At 69.4% G+C, this 17549-nt stretch overlaps 2 protein-coding genes across 2 annotated transcripts; one reads left to right on the top strand and one right to left on the bottom strand.

Moving 5' to 3' along the window:
* Positions 1-4: 4 nt before the first annotated feature.
* On the bottom strand, positions 5-12450 carry CHLRE_03g154651v5 (uncharacterized protein). The gene is made up of 14 exons (XM_043060573.1): positions 11288-12450; positions 7518-11141; positions 6591-7460; positions 6252-6475; positions 5925-6024; positions 5509-5742; positions 5054-5296; positions 4622-4896; positions 3331-4426; positions 2873-3046; positions 2530-2673; positions 2209-2274; positions 386-2048; positions 5-225 (listed from the first exon to the last, which is right to left on the bottom strand). Exons 1-14 carry the CDS (start codon positions 12335-12337, stop codon positions 209-211), a joined length of 9780 nt encoding a protein of 3259 aa, XP_042925702.1. The 5' UTR covers positions 12338-12450; the 3' UTR covers positions 5-208.
* A 140-nt stretch (positions 12451-12590) lies between these two features.
* CHLRE_03g154700v5 (uncharacterized protein) lies at positions 12591-17461 on the top strand. The gene is made up of 11 exons (XM_043060574.1): positions 12591-12712; positions 12970-13497; positions 13623-13838; positions 14057-14101; positions 14196-14383; positions 14704-15002; positions 15208-15288; positions 15785-15909; positions 16146-16369; positions 16569-16605; positions 16977-17461. Exons 1-11 carry the CDS (start codon positions 12692-12694, stop codon positions 17127-17129), a joined length of 1917 nt encoding a protein of 638 aa, XP_042925703.1. The 5' UTR covers positions 12591-12691; the 3' UTR covers positions 17130-17461.
* The last annotated feature ends 88 nt before the right edge of the window (positions 17462-17549 follow it).

A 17549-nucleotide genomic window follows, 5' to 3' on the forward strand; every position in this document is an offset into this window, starting at 1 on the left:
CGGCCACCACGGAACAATCCCGGCACCCTGCCACCGCGACCACCGCCGCTACCGGCGCCCGCGCCCCCTCTCCCGCCGGCCCCCGCCGCCGCCCCTTGGCCAGAAGCACCCGCTGCTCCCCGCCCGCCCCTGCCGCCTCTGTCGCTGCCGCCGCCGCCAGCAACAGCTCCAGCCGCACCCACCGCCCCTCCCACACCATAGCCGCCAGTCACTGCTGCCGCACCGCTGGCCGGCCGCGCGAACGCAGCAAACGCATTGCCGCCCGCCGCCCCTGCTCCAGCGGCTGCAGCGGTGACGGCCGTAAAGCCCGACGCCCCCGGGGCTGTAGCGGCCTGCTGCCTCAGCGGTGCCCGCTGCGGCGCCTGCGCCGCGAGGCCCCTCTCACCAGCAGCTGCGCCTCTTGCTAGCACGCCGCCTGCGCCGCTGGGGCGGTGCGAAGCACCGACGGCGCTCCGTGGCGGCTGCACCTGCTGCTGCTGGCGCAGCCTCAGCCGGGTCTCGGCGGGCTCGTCCAGATCCAGATCTAAATCCAAATCCGCCATGCTGATGTCCGGCATGCCCACATGATCCATGACAAACGCACTGGCCAGGCCGGCAGCTGACACGCCGCTCGGCAGCCCCGCCGCCCCGCCATAACCCCCAGGAGCGGCCCCGCCGGCGCCGCCGCCGCGAGTAGCGCCCGCGACTGCTGCCGACACCGGCGGTCGCATCATACCGCCACCGCCGCCGCCTGACGACGCCAGTTGGTGGTTGCCGCCAGCAGCCGCCAACCGCCGCGACGCCGCGCTGTACATCATCACGTCACCCTGCTCGTCATCGTCGTACATCAGCTCCTCAACCGACAGCTCCAGCCCGCCGCCGGCCGACGGTTGATTGTGACTCATCTGCTGCTGCTGCTGCTGGCGGCGGCGGTGCATCTGCTGCACCTGCAGCTGTTGCTGTTGTTGAAGCAGCATTGCAGCGCCCGCGCCTCCAGGGCCTCCTCCGCCATCTCCATCCTCCATAATCAGGTCTGGATCAAACAAGTCAGGATCCATCATGAGGTGCTCCACCAGGTCAGACGGCGGCAACGCCTGCGCATGCTGCATGCCCTCCTCCTCTCCTGGCCGTTGGTACTGCTGCTGTTGGTGACGCTGTTCGTACAGATACTGCTGTTGCGCGCTGTGCTGCTGTTGGTACAGGTGTTGGTGGTGGCTGTAGCGCGGGTCGGCATCGTAATCAAGCGGCGTCGTGCGGCCCCCGCCGCCGCCGCCCCCAGTATAGTAGTCTGGCTGTTGACGCTGTTGCTGCCGCGCCACCGGCGGCGTCTGCTGTTGCTGCTCTTGCTGCTGCCAGAGGTGTTGCTGCATCAGCTCCTGCCGCTGCTGCAGCCGCTGCATCTCCCGCTCCTCCTGCCGCTCCGCCTGCTGCTCACGCTGCTGCTGCTGCTGCTGCTGCTGCTGCTGTAGCAGCTGCGCCTGCTGCTGCTGCTGCTGCTGCTGCTGGCGCATGCGCGGCTGCTGCCGTGCTACTGCCACCAGATGCGGCGCCAGCAGCCGGACACTGGCAGGCGGCACGTGGTGCTGCATGGCGGCCTGCAGGCGTGCTACTGCCGGCGCCGCCACAGCCGGCACGCCGCCGCTGCCAACCATGCTACTGCCGTCTCCAAGTGCTGCCTCAAACACGGAGTTCGCAGCGGCCCCGGCAGCCGCCGCCGCGGACGCTGCGGCAAAGGCGGGTGGCGCGCCCTCGGCCGCCGCCCTGGCCCTCGCATCCGCAGCCGCTGTCTCTGCAGCCGCTGCAGCTGCTACAGCCGGCAGCAGCAGCGACAGCGGCAGTAGCAGCTGCATGCCTGCGGGCGACTGGTTGCAGCAGCACCCCAGTAGCAGTGACGCGCTGAGTGGGTTGAGGCAGGGCGTGGCGGTTAGCACCGCTTCCAAGGCTGATGGCTGCTCGCCGAGTGGCGCTAGCGGCGGGAGTGGCGGCGGCGCGGCTGCACCGGCGGATGCTGCGCCGCTGCCGCCGTTGGCGCCACGGAGCGCCGACTCCACGAGTGTCAGGAGCGTATGCTGCGTGGGGAAATGAAACGACGCTTTTCAACAGCTGTTCAGCACAAGGAGCACCGGCTCGTTTTGTTTCGGCAGTCTACGCAGCGCAAGGCCAGGATGGACAAGCCGCCGCTGAAGGATGCTAGCCATGGGCACGCACCGGTGCACTGCGCGCACGCACCTGTGTGGCCTGGGGGCTGCAGGTGGTGAGCAGCAGCAGCCGCAGACCCGCCTTGTGCGCCGCCGCCTGCGTACGCCACGGGGTAGGAAAAAGGTACGGTCAAGCAAGCCGTGTTCTGTGCGCTGGTTTGGCAGCATGGCATTACTCCGCGCCCCACACACCGCCCGCCACGGCCGCGACCACAGCTTCAACTACTATCGCCGCCCGCCTCCCCACAGCCCACCAGCGCCAACACTACCACAGCAGCTAGCCGCAGCCACACTCGCCCCCTCGTTTTCGTTGGTTTTGGTTTAGTTTGGGGCTGGTATTTACAACCCCCACCTGCAGCGGTGCCGCCCGCCGCAGCAGCGCGCGCCCCAGGGCCGGCGGCGCCTCAAACACCACGTCAGCGCGGCTGTAGCGCAGTGACAGCAGCAGCAGCCGCTCCAGCACCACCGGCAGCAGCTCAGACACCAGCGGCTCGGCCTGAGCTCGGGGGAGATGGACGTGCGTTCGTGGCAAGGGGGTTGGTAGAGAAACGGAGTCGCGCTTGCGCAGCATGCAGGCAAGCACTGGTGGCGGGAGCGTGCGTGGCGTGTAAAAGGTAGGAGCGCTGGTGGGGGTACAGACGGGTGGATGCATGGGCTTGATGTGCGTGCTGCGCCTCCATCACCACCGATCTCACCTCAGCCGGGGACATGGCCTGTGGCGGTGTCGGCGCCCTGCCGCCCGGCGCGGCTCCTCCTGCTGCTGGCGGCGGCGGCGGCTGTGCGGGCGGCGGCGGGTTGAAGGGCCACACGGCCACACAGGCGCGCGGGCTGGTCACCACATCCGCCAGGTCCAGGCAGCGCTCCGCCACCTGAGGGCCGCAGCCGCGTGTGCACATGCGGTGCGGTGCGGTGTGGTGCGAGCAGCAGGGCGGACGCAGTGAACGCAGCCCGGCTGTACGTACAGCCAGCAGCGAGGCCTAAGCCTGACACGGCGGAGCCCAGCTCCAAACACGGCGCAGCCCGAGGCCTGAGCCTGAGGCGGCGGCTACCGTGATTTGACCCACACCTCAGCCAGCAGGCATGCAGCGCATTGCCCGCTCGCTGCAGCATGTGCTTGTAAGGCATAGCCCGCCCCCACCCCGCCGCTGCTCACCTCCACGCCAAAGCCGGCCTCGCACCGCCGCAGCAGCTCGCCGTACACACCCGGCCGCCCCCGCAGTACACTGCCCGCAGCACAGCTAACCACCAACCACCTGCCCGAGCCCGAGCTGCAAATGCTGCTGCCGCCCCGGCCCACAGCAGTAGCAGTAGCTGCAGCTGCAGCGCCAGCGTCATTGAATGCGGCTGTTGCGGCGGCTGTAGCAGGTGCAGGCGGTGCCGCCGGGAAAGGAGCAGCTGCAGCCGGCACGGGAGTCGGCAAGCCGCTATGCTGCTGCTGTGGAAACCCGTGGGCGGCTCCTGCTGCTCCTGCCGCTGCTCCTGCCGCTGCTGCCGCTATAGGAGTCGGCTGCGGTGGCAGCGCGGTGGCGACGGACGCCGCTGCCGCCGCCGGCCTCCTCGCGGTGCTGCTGCTCACGCCGACCGACGTAGTCGCCACCATTGGGGGTGGCGGCGGCGGTAGCGGGGGCATGCCCAAGCCAGGCCCGAGGGCCGAGCTGTGCGAAGGCTGCTGCTGCTGCTGCTGCTGCTGCTGCTGCTGCTGCTGCTGCTGCTGCTGCTGCTGCTGCTGCTGCTGCTGGTGGCGGTGGTGGTGGGGCCGCTGCGATCGACGTTGCGGTTGCAGGTGTTCCCGACCATCTTCAACATCATAAACGCCGTCCTCCTCCTCCGCATACGCGTCCGCCTCCACGCCCTCCGCCTCCATCTGCTCCGCCTCATGCTCCCTGCCCGCGTGCCGCAGCCGCTGCTGCAGCTGCAGCTGCGGCTGTAGCAGTCGGGGGTGATGCGAGCCCGAGGACGGCTGCCGCTCAAGGTCCGTTCGCGGACGTCCCGCTGAGGGCTGCTGCTGGGACAGCTGCTGCTGTTGCGAGTACTGCTGCTGCCGCTGCTGCTGTTGCGAGTACTGCCGCTGCCGCTGTTGCGAGTACTGTTGCGGCGGCTGGGCCTGCTGCGACTGCAGGAGGGGCCCTGTTTGCCGCTGGTGGTGATGGCGCGGCGAGGGCGCCGCCTCCTCTTCTGCGGCTACAGCCGCTGAGGGCGAGGGCGGCAGCAGCAGGTGGTCGGGCGGCTGCCGCGTGGTGACCAGGAACCTGTGCGGGAGGGACAGGCATGGAGCATGATGATAAAGCGCACGTGATGGCTCCGTGTGCCGTGTGCACGTCAGGCCGGTCAACTAACCACGTGCGTCCAGGGGTGCATGCGTCCTATTCATGCACTCCAGATTGCCGTATGCACTCCAGACAAACACTCCAGACACACAGCAGCTACTCCCCCACACGACTCACAGGTCAGGTCTGCAGTCCCGCAACCTCGGCGGCAGTGCTTGCCAGCACGCCTCCGCCTCGCCCTCGCCCTCGCCGCCCCGCCTCCTCTCTTCCAACCCTTCCTCTCCACCAGCAGCCGCCGCCGCCTCCTCCTCTCTGCCAGGTCCGCCCGCCGCTCCCCAGGCGCCGGCGGCCGCGGGCCGGCCCGGCGCCTGCACCAGCACGGCGTCAAAGGCCGACAGCGGGAAGCCGGGCGAGGCGGCGGCGGGGTAGCCCACAAACAGGCAGGTGCCGGGCTGCAAGCAGCAGTGGGGTCCAGGTTGCCGAGGTGGTGACCGTCTTGTGCTGGGGACCGGCAAGCACTTGCAGACAAGTTTGGTGTGGGAAAGTAGCGGGGCTGTGTACTTACTGCGCCCGCCCACACACGGCCACAACTCGCTGCCACGCACGCACCTGCGCCAGCGCCGCGAGCTGCTGCTGCTCCTCTTCTCCCACGCCCTGTGACGCCGCCCCCGCCGCCGCCACAACATCCGGCCCCGCCACCTCCGGCCCTGCCGCCGGCAGTCCTGCCGCCGAGCCCGTCAAGCGCTTGGCCAGTGCGGGTGGCATGTGTACGGCCTTCAGTCCGGCCGCGTGTACGGCGGGGTACAGGGTGAAGAAGACCCGGGAGTCGGTGACCAGACACACGCGTGGGTCCTGTGTGCAAGGGACATGAGGACATCCTGGGTGAGTGTGTGCATGTGCATGCGTGCTGAAGATCTGGAAAGGGTGCTCAGTCAACTGCTGCAAGCCGAAATATTCACGCGTCAGGGCCAACACGTCTTACGGGCACAGTATGACAGTTCGCACACGTGTGTGTGTGCGTGTGTGTGTGTGTGTGTGTGTGTGTGTGTGTGCGACCCACTCACCGGGTGCATGGTGCTGTCAATGCTGGTGAGCAGCCGCTGCACACACTCCACCGCGGGGTGGTCGCACAACACCCCGCCGCCGCCGCCGCCGGCGCCGCCCCCTGCAGCCGCCTGCTGCTGTGACGGCCGCTGCCGCTGTGGCTGTTGCAGGTGCTGCTGCTGGGGGCGGTGGTGGGAGGCGCTGGCGGATCCGGCGGCCTCAGCCGCGGCCTCCGTGTCACCGCCTCGCTCCACCTGTGCGGCAAGCCACCATGTGTGGGGCGGGTCAGCTGACTGGAAGTAAGGCTGGAGGCACCAAAGCTCATGTGAACAGGCCATCGCTTAGGCGACACCCAGTGCACCCTCCTAGTGGTTGCAGCCCCCAGCGCTTGCTTGCTTGCGAGTGGCTTCACACGAGCACATACGCACGCACAAACCTGCTCGAAAGCGCGCTCCAGATCCTCCACCGCGCCGCCACACAGCCGCCGCAGCGGCGGCAGCTGCCGAGCCAGCTCCCCAAGTGCCAGGTGCGCGGCCCTGTGCGGGGCGGAGGATGCAGCGACCCCAGCGAGTGAAGCCTAACCTTAGGTCATACATGCTAGCTTAGGACGGATATCGCCAGATATGCTGGTTGCTACCGGCTGTGGGCTGGCAGCGCAACTCAGTCTGGCTGAATGGTAAAAGTGCCAGACACGTTGCATGCTGCCGAATACATGTGCTGACATGAGCTCAAGGCTTCCAACTTCAACGCACTGCAAGCGCACCTGACGCCGTGATGAGTCAGCGCCACCGCCGCCTGCCGTAGCCCCATCAACGCCACGTACAGCTGCAGCAGCTCCCGCTGACCCGCCGGAATTGTGACCGGCCCCCCGCCGCCGCCGCCGCCGCCACCTGCACTGCTCTGTGCCTGCAGCTGTTGCTGCTGCTGCTGCAGGCGGCGGCGGTGCTGGGCCTGATGGCGAGCCACCAGCGCCTCCATCACGTGCGCCTGGGGGTCGTCGCAAGGAGGTGGGAAGACAGGCAACGTGGCCGGGTGGGATGTGGCACGTCGTAACAATATACGCCCCAAGTAATGACAAGTAGGCCAGTCGCGCAGCACGTACCTCCCACAGGCTGGTCTCCAGCACGGCGGTCTCCACCATCACGCCACCGCCCTGGCTGCCGCTGCCGCCACCCGCCGCCGCCACCCCAGCCGCCGCCGCCAGCGCCGCAACTCGCTCCACCAGGGCCTCATGTGACCGGTACAGCGCCGCCAACAGATCCACGTGACGTGGATCCAGATCCAAACAAACCAACTGCCGGCGGCCGGTGCCTGGCGGTTGACCGTGCGGCGCCGCAGCCGCCTGCTGTGTGGATGGTCGCTGGGAGTGGCTGGTGGCACCACCGTCCGCGGCCGCGACTGCCGGGTCCCACACCGCACGCCGCTGTTGTGAGGGTTGCTGCTGCGACGGCGGCGGCTCGTGGTGGTGTGACTGACTTGCATGCTGAGACGCAGTCGGCTTTGCTGCTTCTTGTGCCGCCGCTGCCGTCTGCCGAGCCGCCGCCGCCTGCGCGCGGCCCGCTGCTGCCGCCTCGGGGGGACGAGGTGCCACCTGCGCCTGTGCCCGCTGGTTGGCGCTGCCGCCACCACCGCCATCACCCGCCCCTGATGCCCCCGCCCCTGCCCGCACGCCGCCGCCTCTGGCCAGCCGCATGAAGAAGTGCAGGTCGGCCGCCCCCTGCAGCTGCAGCTGCTGCAGCCGCACCAGCGCCGCGGCGCTGCTACTGCCGCCGCCGACAGAGCCGGCGGCGGCCGCCTGTGGGCCCCCGCGCGGCCCTGCCGTGTGTCCCGGTGCGGCTGCCGCCGCCGCCGCTGCAGCGGGGCCGGGTGCGGCCGCGGCCGCGGCGCCAGTGGCCGTCAGCCGTCCTGCCGGTGTTACGCCGGCAGCTGGCTTCGTTGGCTGGCAAACTGACCTCAGCGGCTGCTGGTGTTCCTGCGGGCGCGGGCGTTTGGCCTCGCGGGAGCTGCCTGGAGACAGCGGGTCACGCACCCGGCTGCTGCTGGCGGCGGGCACAGCCTCGGCCGCGGCCGCGGCCTCCCGCTGCTGCTGCTGGCGCTGCTGGAGCTGGACCTCGACCTGAGCGGGAGTCTCAGCCACTACGTCAGCCTGTGAGGGGCTCACCATATATTTCCTGGCGGTTCCCGCGGCGGCCTGCGCCTGCACCTGCGCCGCGGCATCCAACGCCTCATTGCCCGCGCCGCCAGCGCGGTCTTGTGCGCTTGTCCGCGCGGCGGGCGCCGAAGGCCGCCGCCGCTTGCTCTGGCTGCCCTGCTGCTCATCACCGCCGGCGCCAGCCTCCTCGACATCGCTGCCGCTGCCTCCTCGGCCTCCAGAAGCCCGCCGCACGCCCTCCCCGCCCTGCGCTGCTATGCCCACGTGCCCATCAGCAGCAGTAGCAGCGGCCGCCAGGCCACCAGCCGCAGGACCAAACGCCTCCAGCTCCCGCTCCAGCTCGCTCTCCGGCTCCGACAGAGGACGTGCCAGCGCACTCAGGTCCAGGTGCCGGCACCGCGCCGCCCGCAGCCGCCACAGCCCCGTGCCGCCGGGCCACGACCCGGCGTCATCGCCGCCGCGTGCCGCGGCGCCTCCGGGGGGCGCGGCATGGCTGGCGGTCGCAGCTGCGCCGGAAGCATGACGGGCGGTCCCACCTGTGTCTTGCCGTTGCTGCTGTTGCTGTTGCTGACGTTGGTGCTGTCGCCGTTGCTGTTGCTGTTCCTGTTGCTGCTGCCACCTCAAGGCAGTGGTCGCCCAGACAGCAGCAGCGCCGCCCGCCTCCGCAGCGGCAGCTGCTCTGTAGCCGGCCCGCTCTGCCGCCTCCGCCTTGTGCTGAGACCCTACCCGAGAGCGCAGCCTACCTGGGAGACGGAACGCCCAACACGCCCCCGCGGCTGATCCTGCCGCGGGCCTGAAGCCTTCTTGGGCCGCTGGTGTGGAGGGCGCCAGGGCCCCCAGCGGAAACGGCGACAAACTGGGGCGCGCCGCCAGAGGAACAGGGCTCAGCGGCGGCGGCAGCAGCGGGTCGTTTTGCAGCAGCAGCGCGGCAGAGCTCCTGCTGCCGCTGCTACTGCCACTGGCGCCTGCAACGCCGGCCGCGGCGGCGACGGAGGCGGTATGCCGTGCAGTGGCCACGGCTGCCGCCCCGGCTCCCGGTGTATCTACCACGGCTGCCGCCGCCGCCGCCAGTGCCGCCATGACGGAGGGCACATGCCGCGCCACCGACTGTAGCGCTGCCACCGCCGCCGCCGCCGCGGCGCCGCCACTGCTATTCCCCCCGCCGGCCTCTGCAGGCCGGCTGCCTGCTGCCGTCCGCGGCAGCGGCCCTGTGTAGGGCGGCACAGCCGCACCTCCCGCCGCAGCCGAAAGCCCAGCTGTGCCTGCCGCTGCGGCTGCTCCTGCCGCGGCGGGTGCTGGCGGCAGTACGGACCACACCAGGTACAGGTCGATGTGTGCCGTGGGCGCAGGCACACAGCCCAGGTCCGACAGCGCCGCCCGCACCACCCGGTGAGACGACTCCGCCGCCGACCCCGACGACACGTGCTCGCCGAGGCTGCAGCCGCCGCCGGCCCCGCCCAGCGTCAGCGCCGAGGCGCCGACGGCGCCAAAGCCGCCGCCGCCAGCGCCAGCCCGCTGCCAGCCGCCGCCGCCGCCACCGCCACCGCCGTGGTGGTGGTCAGAGGGCAGCATGACGACCGGCAGCGTGCGGATGGCGCAGGCCCGGCTGCCGCCTCCCAAAGCGGCGCCGTCAGCAGCAGCAGCCTCGGTATTGTCGGCATCGAGGTTCGGGAGGTCGTCCGCCAGCGGCTCTAAATCGGCGGCGATCAGATCTTCTAGGCACGTAGGCACGCGGCGGCGGCCGCCGTCGCCGCTGTTAGTGCCACTGATGATGCTTTTAGCAGCGGTGCCAGGCGCGGGGGCCCCTGGCGCTGCAGCGGGACGTTGGCTGTCGCCATTCTCCAGGACACCCTCAGCAGTGTCGGCGGCAGCATCCACAGTAGCAGTAGCAGCAGCCGCGGCAGCTGCTACAGCCACGGCGGCGGAGAGCCGGCGGCCGGCCGCCGCTGTGGCGGGTGCCGGCGCCGCCGCCAGTAGCTGGCTCCAGGTTGGCGGCGGTTGGTCGGACATGGCGGCGGCCAAGTCCTCCATGACTGACTGCATGGGCGGCGGCGGGCAGTCTTCAGGCGGAGCCGGAAGCGGCAGCTCCATCAGCAGCAGCGCCGGCGGCCTGGTGGCAAGGGTGCTGCGGGGTGCTGCAGAGGCTGCGGCGGCGGTGGCAGTGGCAGCAGCAGCAGCAGCAGCAGCAGCAGCGGCGGCGGCGGCGGCGGCGCTGGTGAGGGCGCTGTGCCGCAGCGGCGCCGCCAGCAGGGGGTCTGTGGCGCAGCGGGCGATACGGGTCGCCGGCGCGGTGGCGGCGGTGGCGGCAGCGATGCGGGCGGCGGGCTGGCGGTGGCACCGCATGTCAGCAGTCATGAACAGCAGCCGGCCCGCCGCCACCCGAGTGCTGTGTAGCAGTAGCTGCCGCTGCTGCCGATGGCTTCCGGTCTCCGTCTTAGAATGTATCTGGGTCAGGGCGTGGGACTGGGCTGCGGGGCCTTCCTGCCGCCCCGGGTCGCCGCTGTCACGGCCGCCGTTGCGTCCAGTCCAGTGCACCGCAGCAGCAGCCGCAGCATCGCCTGGCGCGGCGGGACCCAACAGTGCTCGGCGGTCAACTGGGCGCGGCGGCAGCGGCCTCGTGCGCCCTGCTGCGGCGGGCAGCGGCTGTAGCTGCAGGTGCCGCTGCGCCTCCGCCGCAGCCCCTGGCGGCAGTAGCACTAGCCGCTGCAGCCGGCGCTGCTTCTGCTGCAGCTGGCGTGCCTTCTGCGTCTGCCGCTGCTGCGCAACTGCGGCGGCGCTCCCGACCCTTACTGCCAGGCCCGCTGCTGCTGCAGCGTCGGCATTAGCATCATCGCCTGCCGACTCCTCCTGCGCCTCCGTGTACTTACAAAGCTCAAGCAGCTGCGCCATTCCTGCCACGTCTTCATTTGCTGCCGCAGCCACTGCTACAGCCTCTGTTGTCAGGCCAGCAGCTCCCCTCGCGGCATCCTGCTGCTGCTGCTGCCATGGGCCACCGGAGCCATCGGCGTCGGCGTCATCCGCCGCCGCCGCCGCCGCCGCTCTTGAGCTAGCGCTGCCGTCGTGCCCAAGCAGCAGCGGCAGACTGCTCGCGTCTCTGTCAGCGGGCGGAATGGGGCCCGGGGGCAGGCAGCTCACAGCCGTCACATCACGCGACGCTCTGTCTCCGCCGTCGCCACTGCCTCCGGCACTGCCGCCGGCATCCGTTGCCAGCAACACGGCAGCGGGCGGGCCGGGCAGCCGGCACCGCAGCGAGGACGGGCGGCAGGCGGTGGAGAGCAGCAGGGAGCCGGTGAGGCAGCTGAACGCCACGTGGCTCATTGCTGCGGTTGTGTCCACGGCTTCTCCACCTGCTGTTGTGGCGCTGCGGTTGTGGGTGCGAGGAGCCGTGTCAGCCCGCGGCCTCCAGACTGCCGGTGCAGGTGCAGCAGCAGCAGCGGGGCCGCTGCGAACAGCCGATGGGCGCATCGTATTTGCGGCCGGCGTCGGGCGCAGCGTCGCCGCCTGCAGCAAAGCATGGAAAACGCAGCATGGTCAGACGTCTTTATCATCACTCTGGTCTGGTTTGTCGGAGCCTGCACAACGCCATGACAACAAACGCGAGATGATTCCTGGCTTGTTTGTGAGGTCATATCCTCACGGCAACTCACGATGGCGGCGCCAGCTGCCCGCTCCTGTGCCTCAAAGCCGCCCAGTCCGCCCCTTGCCGCGCCGCAGTCCACTGCGCCCGCGTGCACCTCCGGCCCAGCCGCCGCCGCCGCCTGCACCTCATCCGCCTCCGCCTCCTCCGCCGCCGCTGCCGCTGCGGCGCGCACCTGCCCGACCAGGTCCGCCAGTTCAGCCAGGCCGGCGTCGTCGCCGTCGTCATCGGAGCCGCAGCCGCGCCCGCGCGGCCTCTCATGCCGTGACAGCGGCCGCCGCTGTTGCTGCTGCAATGCCGCCAGACCAGCCGGCCAGTCTCCACTGGTCACGTCCACGTCGTTGCCGTCGACAACTGCCACTGCAGGGGCTGCGGGCGACGCCGCCTCCAGCTCCAGCCGCTGGTTCATCACGGACACGTTGCGCTGCCGCCGCGCCGCCGCCCCCGCCGCCGCCAGGCCGCGGACCAGCAGTGCCGCACTGGGCTGGCAGCCGCCGCCTCCGCCGCCACCGCCGCCACCGCCGCCACCGCCTCCGTCGAGACCGCTGCGTCCTCCTTCGGCACTGCCGCCGGCTGACAGGAGGCTCCTGAGCCGAGTGCTGCGGCCGTGTCGCGTCCAGGTCAGGCGATTGCAGGTGGTGGCGGTGGCGGTGCCAGCAGAGGCCACAGCGTTGGGCTGCACGCTGTGCATGACCGCCTCCGCCTCGGCACGGCTGCACACGCGCGGTACCGGGCGCTGCTTGACCGCGACAAAGCCCGGGCCGCTGCCGGCTCCTGCGGCGGCCCTGGAGCTGGCGGCAGCGGAGGATGCGGCAGCGTCGCCGGCTGTCGGCTCTCCCGTCGCTGAGCCGCGCGCGAGTGACAACGCGAGCTCCACATCCCCGAAAGGGGCCCCGGCCACGTCGCACCGTTGCTTCTGTGCCAGTACAGACTCAAAGGCGGGCTGGGGCACGCCATGGTCTAAGAGCGCCGGAACATCATCTTTCGCGCGCTGGAGATGCTCTTCCAGGAAGTCGCGCGGGCCCCTAAACGCAGGCCGCGCGCCTCCAAACCGTATCATGACTGCTGTTGGTGCACCTCAAGCCCCAAGCGCATTCTCCGAGGCGCGAGCTGTCTTAAACAGCCTTGCATCAAGCTCGCGACCCACGGACCATTTCCCTTACATACAGTGACATTTATTATAATCGTGCGTGTTTGAATATAAGGTAAGAGCTCTGAGCAAAAAGCTAGACGCTGGCGAGATGTCAAGGGCGTGAACAAATCAAGCACACATTTTCAAGAGCTGCCATCTGTATTATTATAGATTCGAGCAACTCTACCAACATATGAACTGCTATCGGCATTAAGGACTGCACTGTGCCGAAAGTCCGCGAGCTCCGCTTGCACGGCATGCTGCAAAAGGCCTAGGACACGAATGATTGTTGCTTGCATGCATGTAAGTATGATGGAGTGGCGATCTATCGTTAAGGGAAGGGACCCGCGCCGGTGCATTCGCGCTGCGTGCACTCCCCGCTGCGTGCTCAGAGCGCTCGCAAGCTAGAGCCAACGGCACAGTATCGAAGCATGCGCATGCGTCTCCATGACACGGGCGTGGCAGCGGATGGGTGGGCCTGCAACCGCTCCGACACCCCGCAGCACCCCACGCCCGCGCCCGCGCCCACCCCCCCTCACCCTCACCCTCCCTCCCAACAGACCACGCCGCGGACAACGCACACCTGTCCTCGGAGCCACGCCAGCAGGCCGCACCACACCCGGAGCCACCTCGCCTCCACGTCAACCCGCGGGGGGCCCCGCCAGCGCACCCACCGCAACCCCTCCTCCCCTGCTGCGGCCATGGAGGCCACACCCACCGCCGAAGGCGCAGGCATTGCCGCCGCCGTCCGCAGCGGCCTCGGCAACTCAGCTACACTTGCCGCAACAGCCGCCACCGCAGCCTCCGCCATGCCGCCGCCACCACACACGCCATTGGTGGGCTGCGAGGCCGGCTCTTTCGCCGAGGCCACCATCACCACCCGGCTGCCCGCCATCCTCGCCTCCATGATTGCTGACGTGGAGTCCGAGGCGGCGGCGGCAGCGGCGGCGGCAGGTCACGGGCCGGAGGCGACGGCGGCGCAGGTGGCGGCGGGGCTGTCGGAGCTGAGGGCGCTGCGTGACGCCATGCTGAACAACGCGCCCCTGCCGCCGCTGGTGGCGGCCGCGTCGGCGCCGGCAATGACCCAGGTGCGTTGGTGTAAGAGTTGTGGCCAGTGCAACTGTGCAGCTGTCTCGACAGTGGGTTTTAGCCATTGGCCGGTCTGCGTGTCAGATTTACAAGTCCGAGGGCGTGTCGGCTCCTGTTGCTGCAGGTGTTGCTGGACGCCGCGAACGCCTGCGTGGAACTGGCCACGGCGCGGCAGGCGGAGGCCTCGGCTGCTGCTGCTGCTGCTGCTGCTGCTGCTGTTGCCGGCAGTAGCGGCTGTAGCGGGCGCCAGGCCGAGATGATGCTGCAGCCCACCTGGCTGGGGCTGCCCTGGCTGCTGGTGGAGTGCTACATGTACGGGGCCATACATGCGGCCATGACGGTGGGTGGGTGTGTGGGTGTTGTGGTGTGTGGGTGTTTGGTGTGTGGGTGTTTGGTGTGTGGGTGTTTGGTGTGTGGGTGTATGTGGGGGAGGGGTGCATGGGGAATGCGAGCACGGCGGTCCACTGGGTAGGGGCATGTTGGTGTTTGAGGTTACCCAAGAGACAACCTGTCCCGCCTCTTCCCTAAACTCACTCCTGCCTCTATCACTCTCTGCAGCGGCAGCCAGCGCTAGCGGGGCTGGACCCATTCCACAAGCAAAAGGTGGGCGGGGCCGTGAGGCGAGACATCTCGAGGCAAGGTAGGGCTCAGCCCGCCTGTGTCATGCAGCTCGCACGGCCTCACGGCTCGCCTGCAGGTGGCTGGATGGCGCAAGTCGGCGGCGGCGGCGGCGGACCTGGCGGCCGAGACCGAGGCGCTGCTGCAGGCGCTGCACACGGCCGCCGCACACGGCGGGGCCGACGGCGACGGCGACGGCGACGGCGACGCGGGGCGGCAGGCGGCGGCCAAGGCGGCGTGTCTGGCGGCCCTGCAGATGGCGCTGTGGTGAGTCTTGGTTGGGTGCACGAGTCAGTGAGTTGCCGGTAATGGGCGAGTTACGGCAAGAGGTACTTGGGCTGAGGTCAGAAGTGTTGAGGCGCTGGGTCTGCCGGTGCCGCGACAGGCCGCGACCCCCGCATGCCGGCACAGACACATTTGGAGCAGCTGCACCGGTTGACGGCTTCACACACCCTGTGCACACGGCTGTGTGCGCGTGTGAATGCACCGCACGTCCGAACGCTCTACGGCTGCCCGCTGTGCTATGCGGTGCGATGCTCTGCACCCCACACACCCGCGCCACTTCACCGCCCTGCCCTGTGCTGCAGGGGCAACAAGGCGGACCTGTCACTGCTGGTCAACGCGGCGGGCCTGGACGCCGCGGCGCTAGGGCTGGGGTCCTCAGCCACCTCAAGCACCTCGGAGACCTCGGGTATCTCGGGGGCCGCAGCAGCTCAGCAGCAACAGCACGGCCACGGCCAGGGCCAGGGCCGCGGCCAGGGTCCGGAGCTGGTGCCTGCCTCACACGTGATCGTGGACCACAGTGAGGCGGTGTGGGGCGCGATGCGGCGCCTGCGGAGCCGCCGGCTGCAGCGGCCGCACAGCGGCAGCAGCAGCAGCAGCCCAGGTGCGTGCCCCGTGCTGCCGTGAGGCACGTGTGCGGCTGCAGTGGTCCCAGGGCCACTGCTCTTGTCGCACACGACGGCGTGGTTGCCGCTTGTCACCACTGCTTGATGCGGCGTGGCACTTTGCTGCATCATGCCTTGCCCTGAAGGTGGTGCTGCCCCGCTTGCTCCTGCTCCTGCTCTCCTCCTCCTCTGCCCCTCCCTCAGTTTGTGTGGACGTGGTATTGGACAACAGCGGGCTGGAGCTGTTCGCCGACCTGTGCCTGGCCGACCTGCTGCTGGAGGCGGGTGAGGCTGGGTGTGGGGGGAGGGAGGCAAAGGCGGGGGGAGGGAGCGGCCGGCCTACTGGTGGAGGCGGTGAGGAAGGGGTGGGGCGTGCGGGGGGGGGGGGGGGGCGTATGTGCCCGTGCCCAACGAGAACGTCCCATCATCATCAGGAGGTCCACCCAGTCAGGGGGAGGAGGCAGGGGCGGAGGAAGGGACGGCCTACTGGTGGAGGCGGGCGAGGAAGGGGTGGGGCGTTGAGGGTGGAGGGAGGGGGGCGGGAGGGTCAGGAGGGCTTCAGATGCCCGCACCTGCCGAGTGGGGCTGCAGCAAGTCGGAGGCACCACACGGGTCGCGGGGCGGGCATGCGAGGCACGTGCCAGTGCCCCACAAGCCACGACCTAGGCCTTCTACCGTAACACACACACACACACACACACACACACACACACACACACACACACAAACACACGCACACACGTACACACTTACGCATACGCACACACCCGCTCCTGCCCAGGTGTGGCTGACCGGGTGGTGCTGCACGGCAAGCAGATCTCCTGGTTCGTGAGCGACACGCTGCGGCCCGACCTGGACTGGCTGCTGGCGCACTGCGCCGCCGAGCAGGCGCCGGACCCAGACAAGGCGGGGGCGGGGGCGGGGGCGGGGGCGGGGGCGGGGGCGCGGCCGGGCGTGGGGGCGAGGGCGAGGGCGGGGGCGAGGGCGGGGGCGAGGGCGGGTGTAGATGAGGGAAGGGAACACGCAGGCCCGAGGCAATAACATGGGGGCATGGTGTTCTTCTTTGCACAGCTGTGACGTGACACCGCCCCACCGCCGCACCTCCCCTCGGCCCCCCCCGGCCGTCACATGCATGTGCGCAGGTGTCCGCGGCGGCATGGGAGCCGGTGCGGCGGCTGGCGGCCCGGTGGCGGGCGCACCTGGCGGCGGGGCGCTGGAGCTGGGCGGCGCACCCGTTCTGGACCACCCCCGTGCCGTACTGCTGGATGCCGTACGTGGCGCCTGATCTGTACGGGCAGTTGGCGGCGTCGGACCTTGTCGTACTCAAGGGTGATCTCAACTACCGCAAGCTCACGCACGACTGCAGGTGGGCGGCGAACGGGGTGGCGGTGTGTGGTGTGGGCGTCGTTGGGATTGGCATGAGGCAGTAGAGGCCGAGTTGGGTCTAGGCGGCGGTGTGGCGCGTGGTAATCCCTTGCACATCGCCTACGGTAGTCTCCCTCCCATGGTGCCAGGTGGCTGCAGAACCCAACCCCGTAGGGGCCCCCCTAACCTCCGACATACAGGTGGCCACACGACACCCCGTTCGAGGAGTCGTTGCAGGTGGGGGCGGGGTCGCGGGCAGAGGCGGGGCTGGGGAAGCGGAGGGGCGGAGGGCTCGGGGAGGGGAGGATGTGTCTAGACACTAGAGCATGGTAATGCAGATCTGGGTTGCTGGGTGCCAATGTCCACGGCAGCAACCGCATGGGGGAGTTCCAGCAAAACCATGGCGAACAGGGGCCATGCAACTTGCATCACAGTACTCGGTGGGAGACGGAGCGACGGGGCGAGGGGAGATAGCGCGACGGAGAAGATGGTTCCAGACCTCCTCAGGCTCCCGTCCCAACCTTGCATAGATGACATTCTTGATTAGTCTCATGCGACCGTACGGCGTTAAGGTCCGGGACGTGCACCCATTTCCATTTCGCTTTCAGGGCTTCAAGCCGGCGCCCCTGGTGGCGCTGCGCACGTGCAAGGCGGACGTAGTGGCGGGACTGGCGCCCGGGCAGAGCCAGGCGCTCACGGCAGCTGACGCCGATTGGCTGGTTGATGGCAAGTGGGGCATGGTCCAGGCTGCATGGTTGTAGCTCCTAAATGCTTGTAGTTGGAGGTCTGGTGCATGCCCAGGTGCAAGCTGGTGGTCTGGGGGAGCAGCTCGGGAGGGGGCCGTGTTACGTCACACACGTGCGTGTGCGTAGTGCTGTCCCACAACCCAACGAGGGCCCACACCCAGGCGCAAAGGTCGTCCCGCGCTACCCCACGCTCGTTACATGCGAAGCTGCGTCATGCCGAGTGTCCAGGTGGACAACGTTAAGCTGAGTGTCGTTGAATAACGACGGATGGCGTGCAAGGATGCCCTGCGTGGCCACTGTCACAGACATTCTATGGCTGCTTTGCATACCTGTAAGACACCAACTACGCAGGACAAACTTGCGGCTCGCGCGGGAGGGGGCGAATCCAGCACAATGGTTCCGCGCGACTCGATAATAGGCCGGCCCCTCGCGCCC

The sequence above is a fragment of the Chlamydomonas reinhardtii genome, chromosome 3 (assembly GCF_000002595.2).
Source record: "Chlamydomonas reinhardtii strain CC-503 cw92 mt+ chromosome 3, whole genome shotgun sequence".
Taxonomy (NCBI): domain Eukaryota; kingdom Viridiplantae; phylum Chlorophyta; class Chlorophyceae; order Chlamydomonadales; family Chlamydomonadaceae; genus Chlamydomonas; species Chlamydomonas reinhardtii.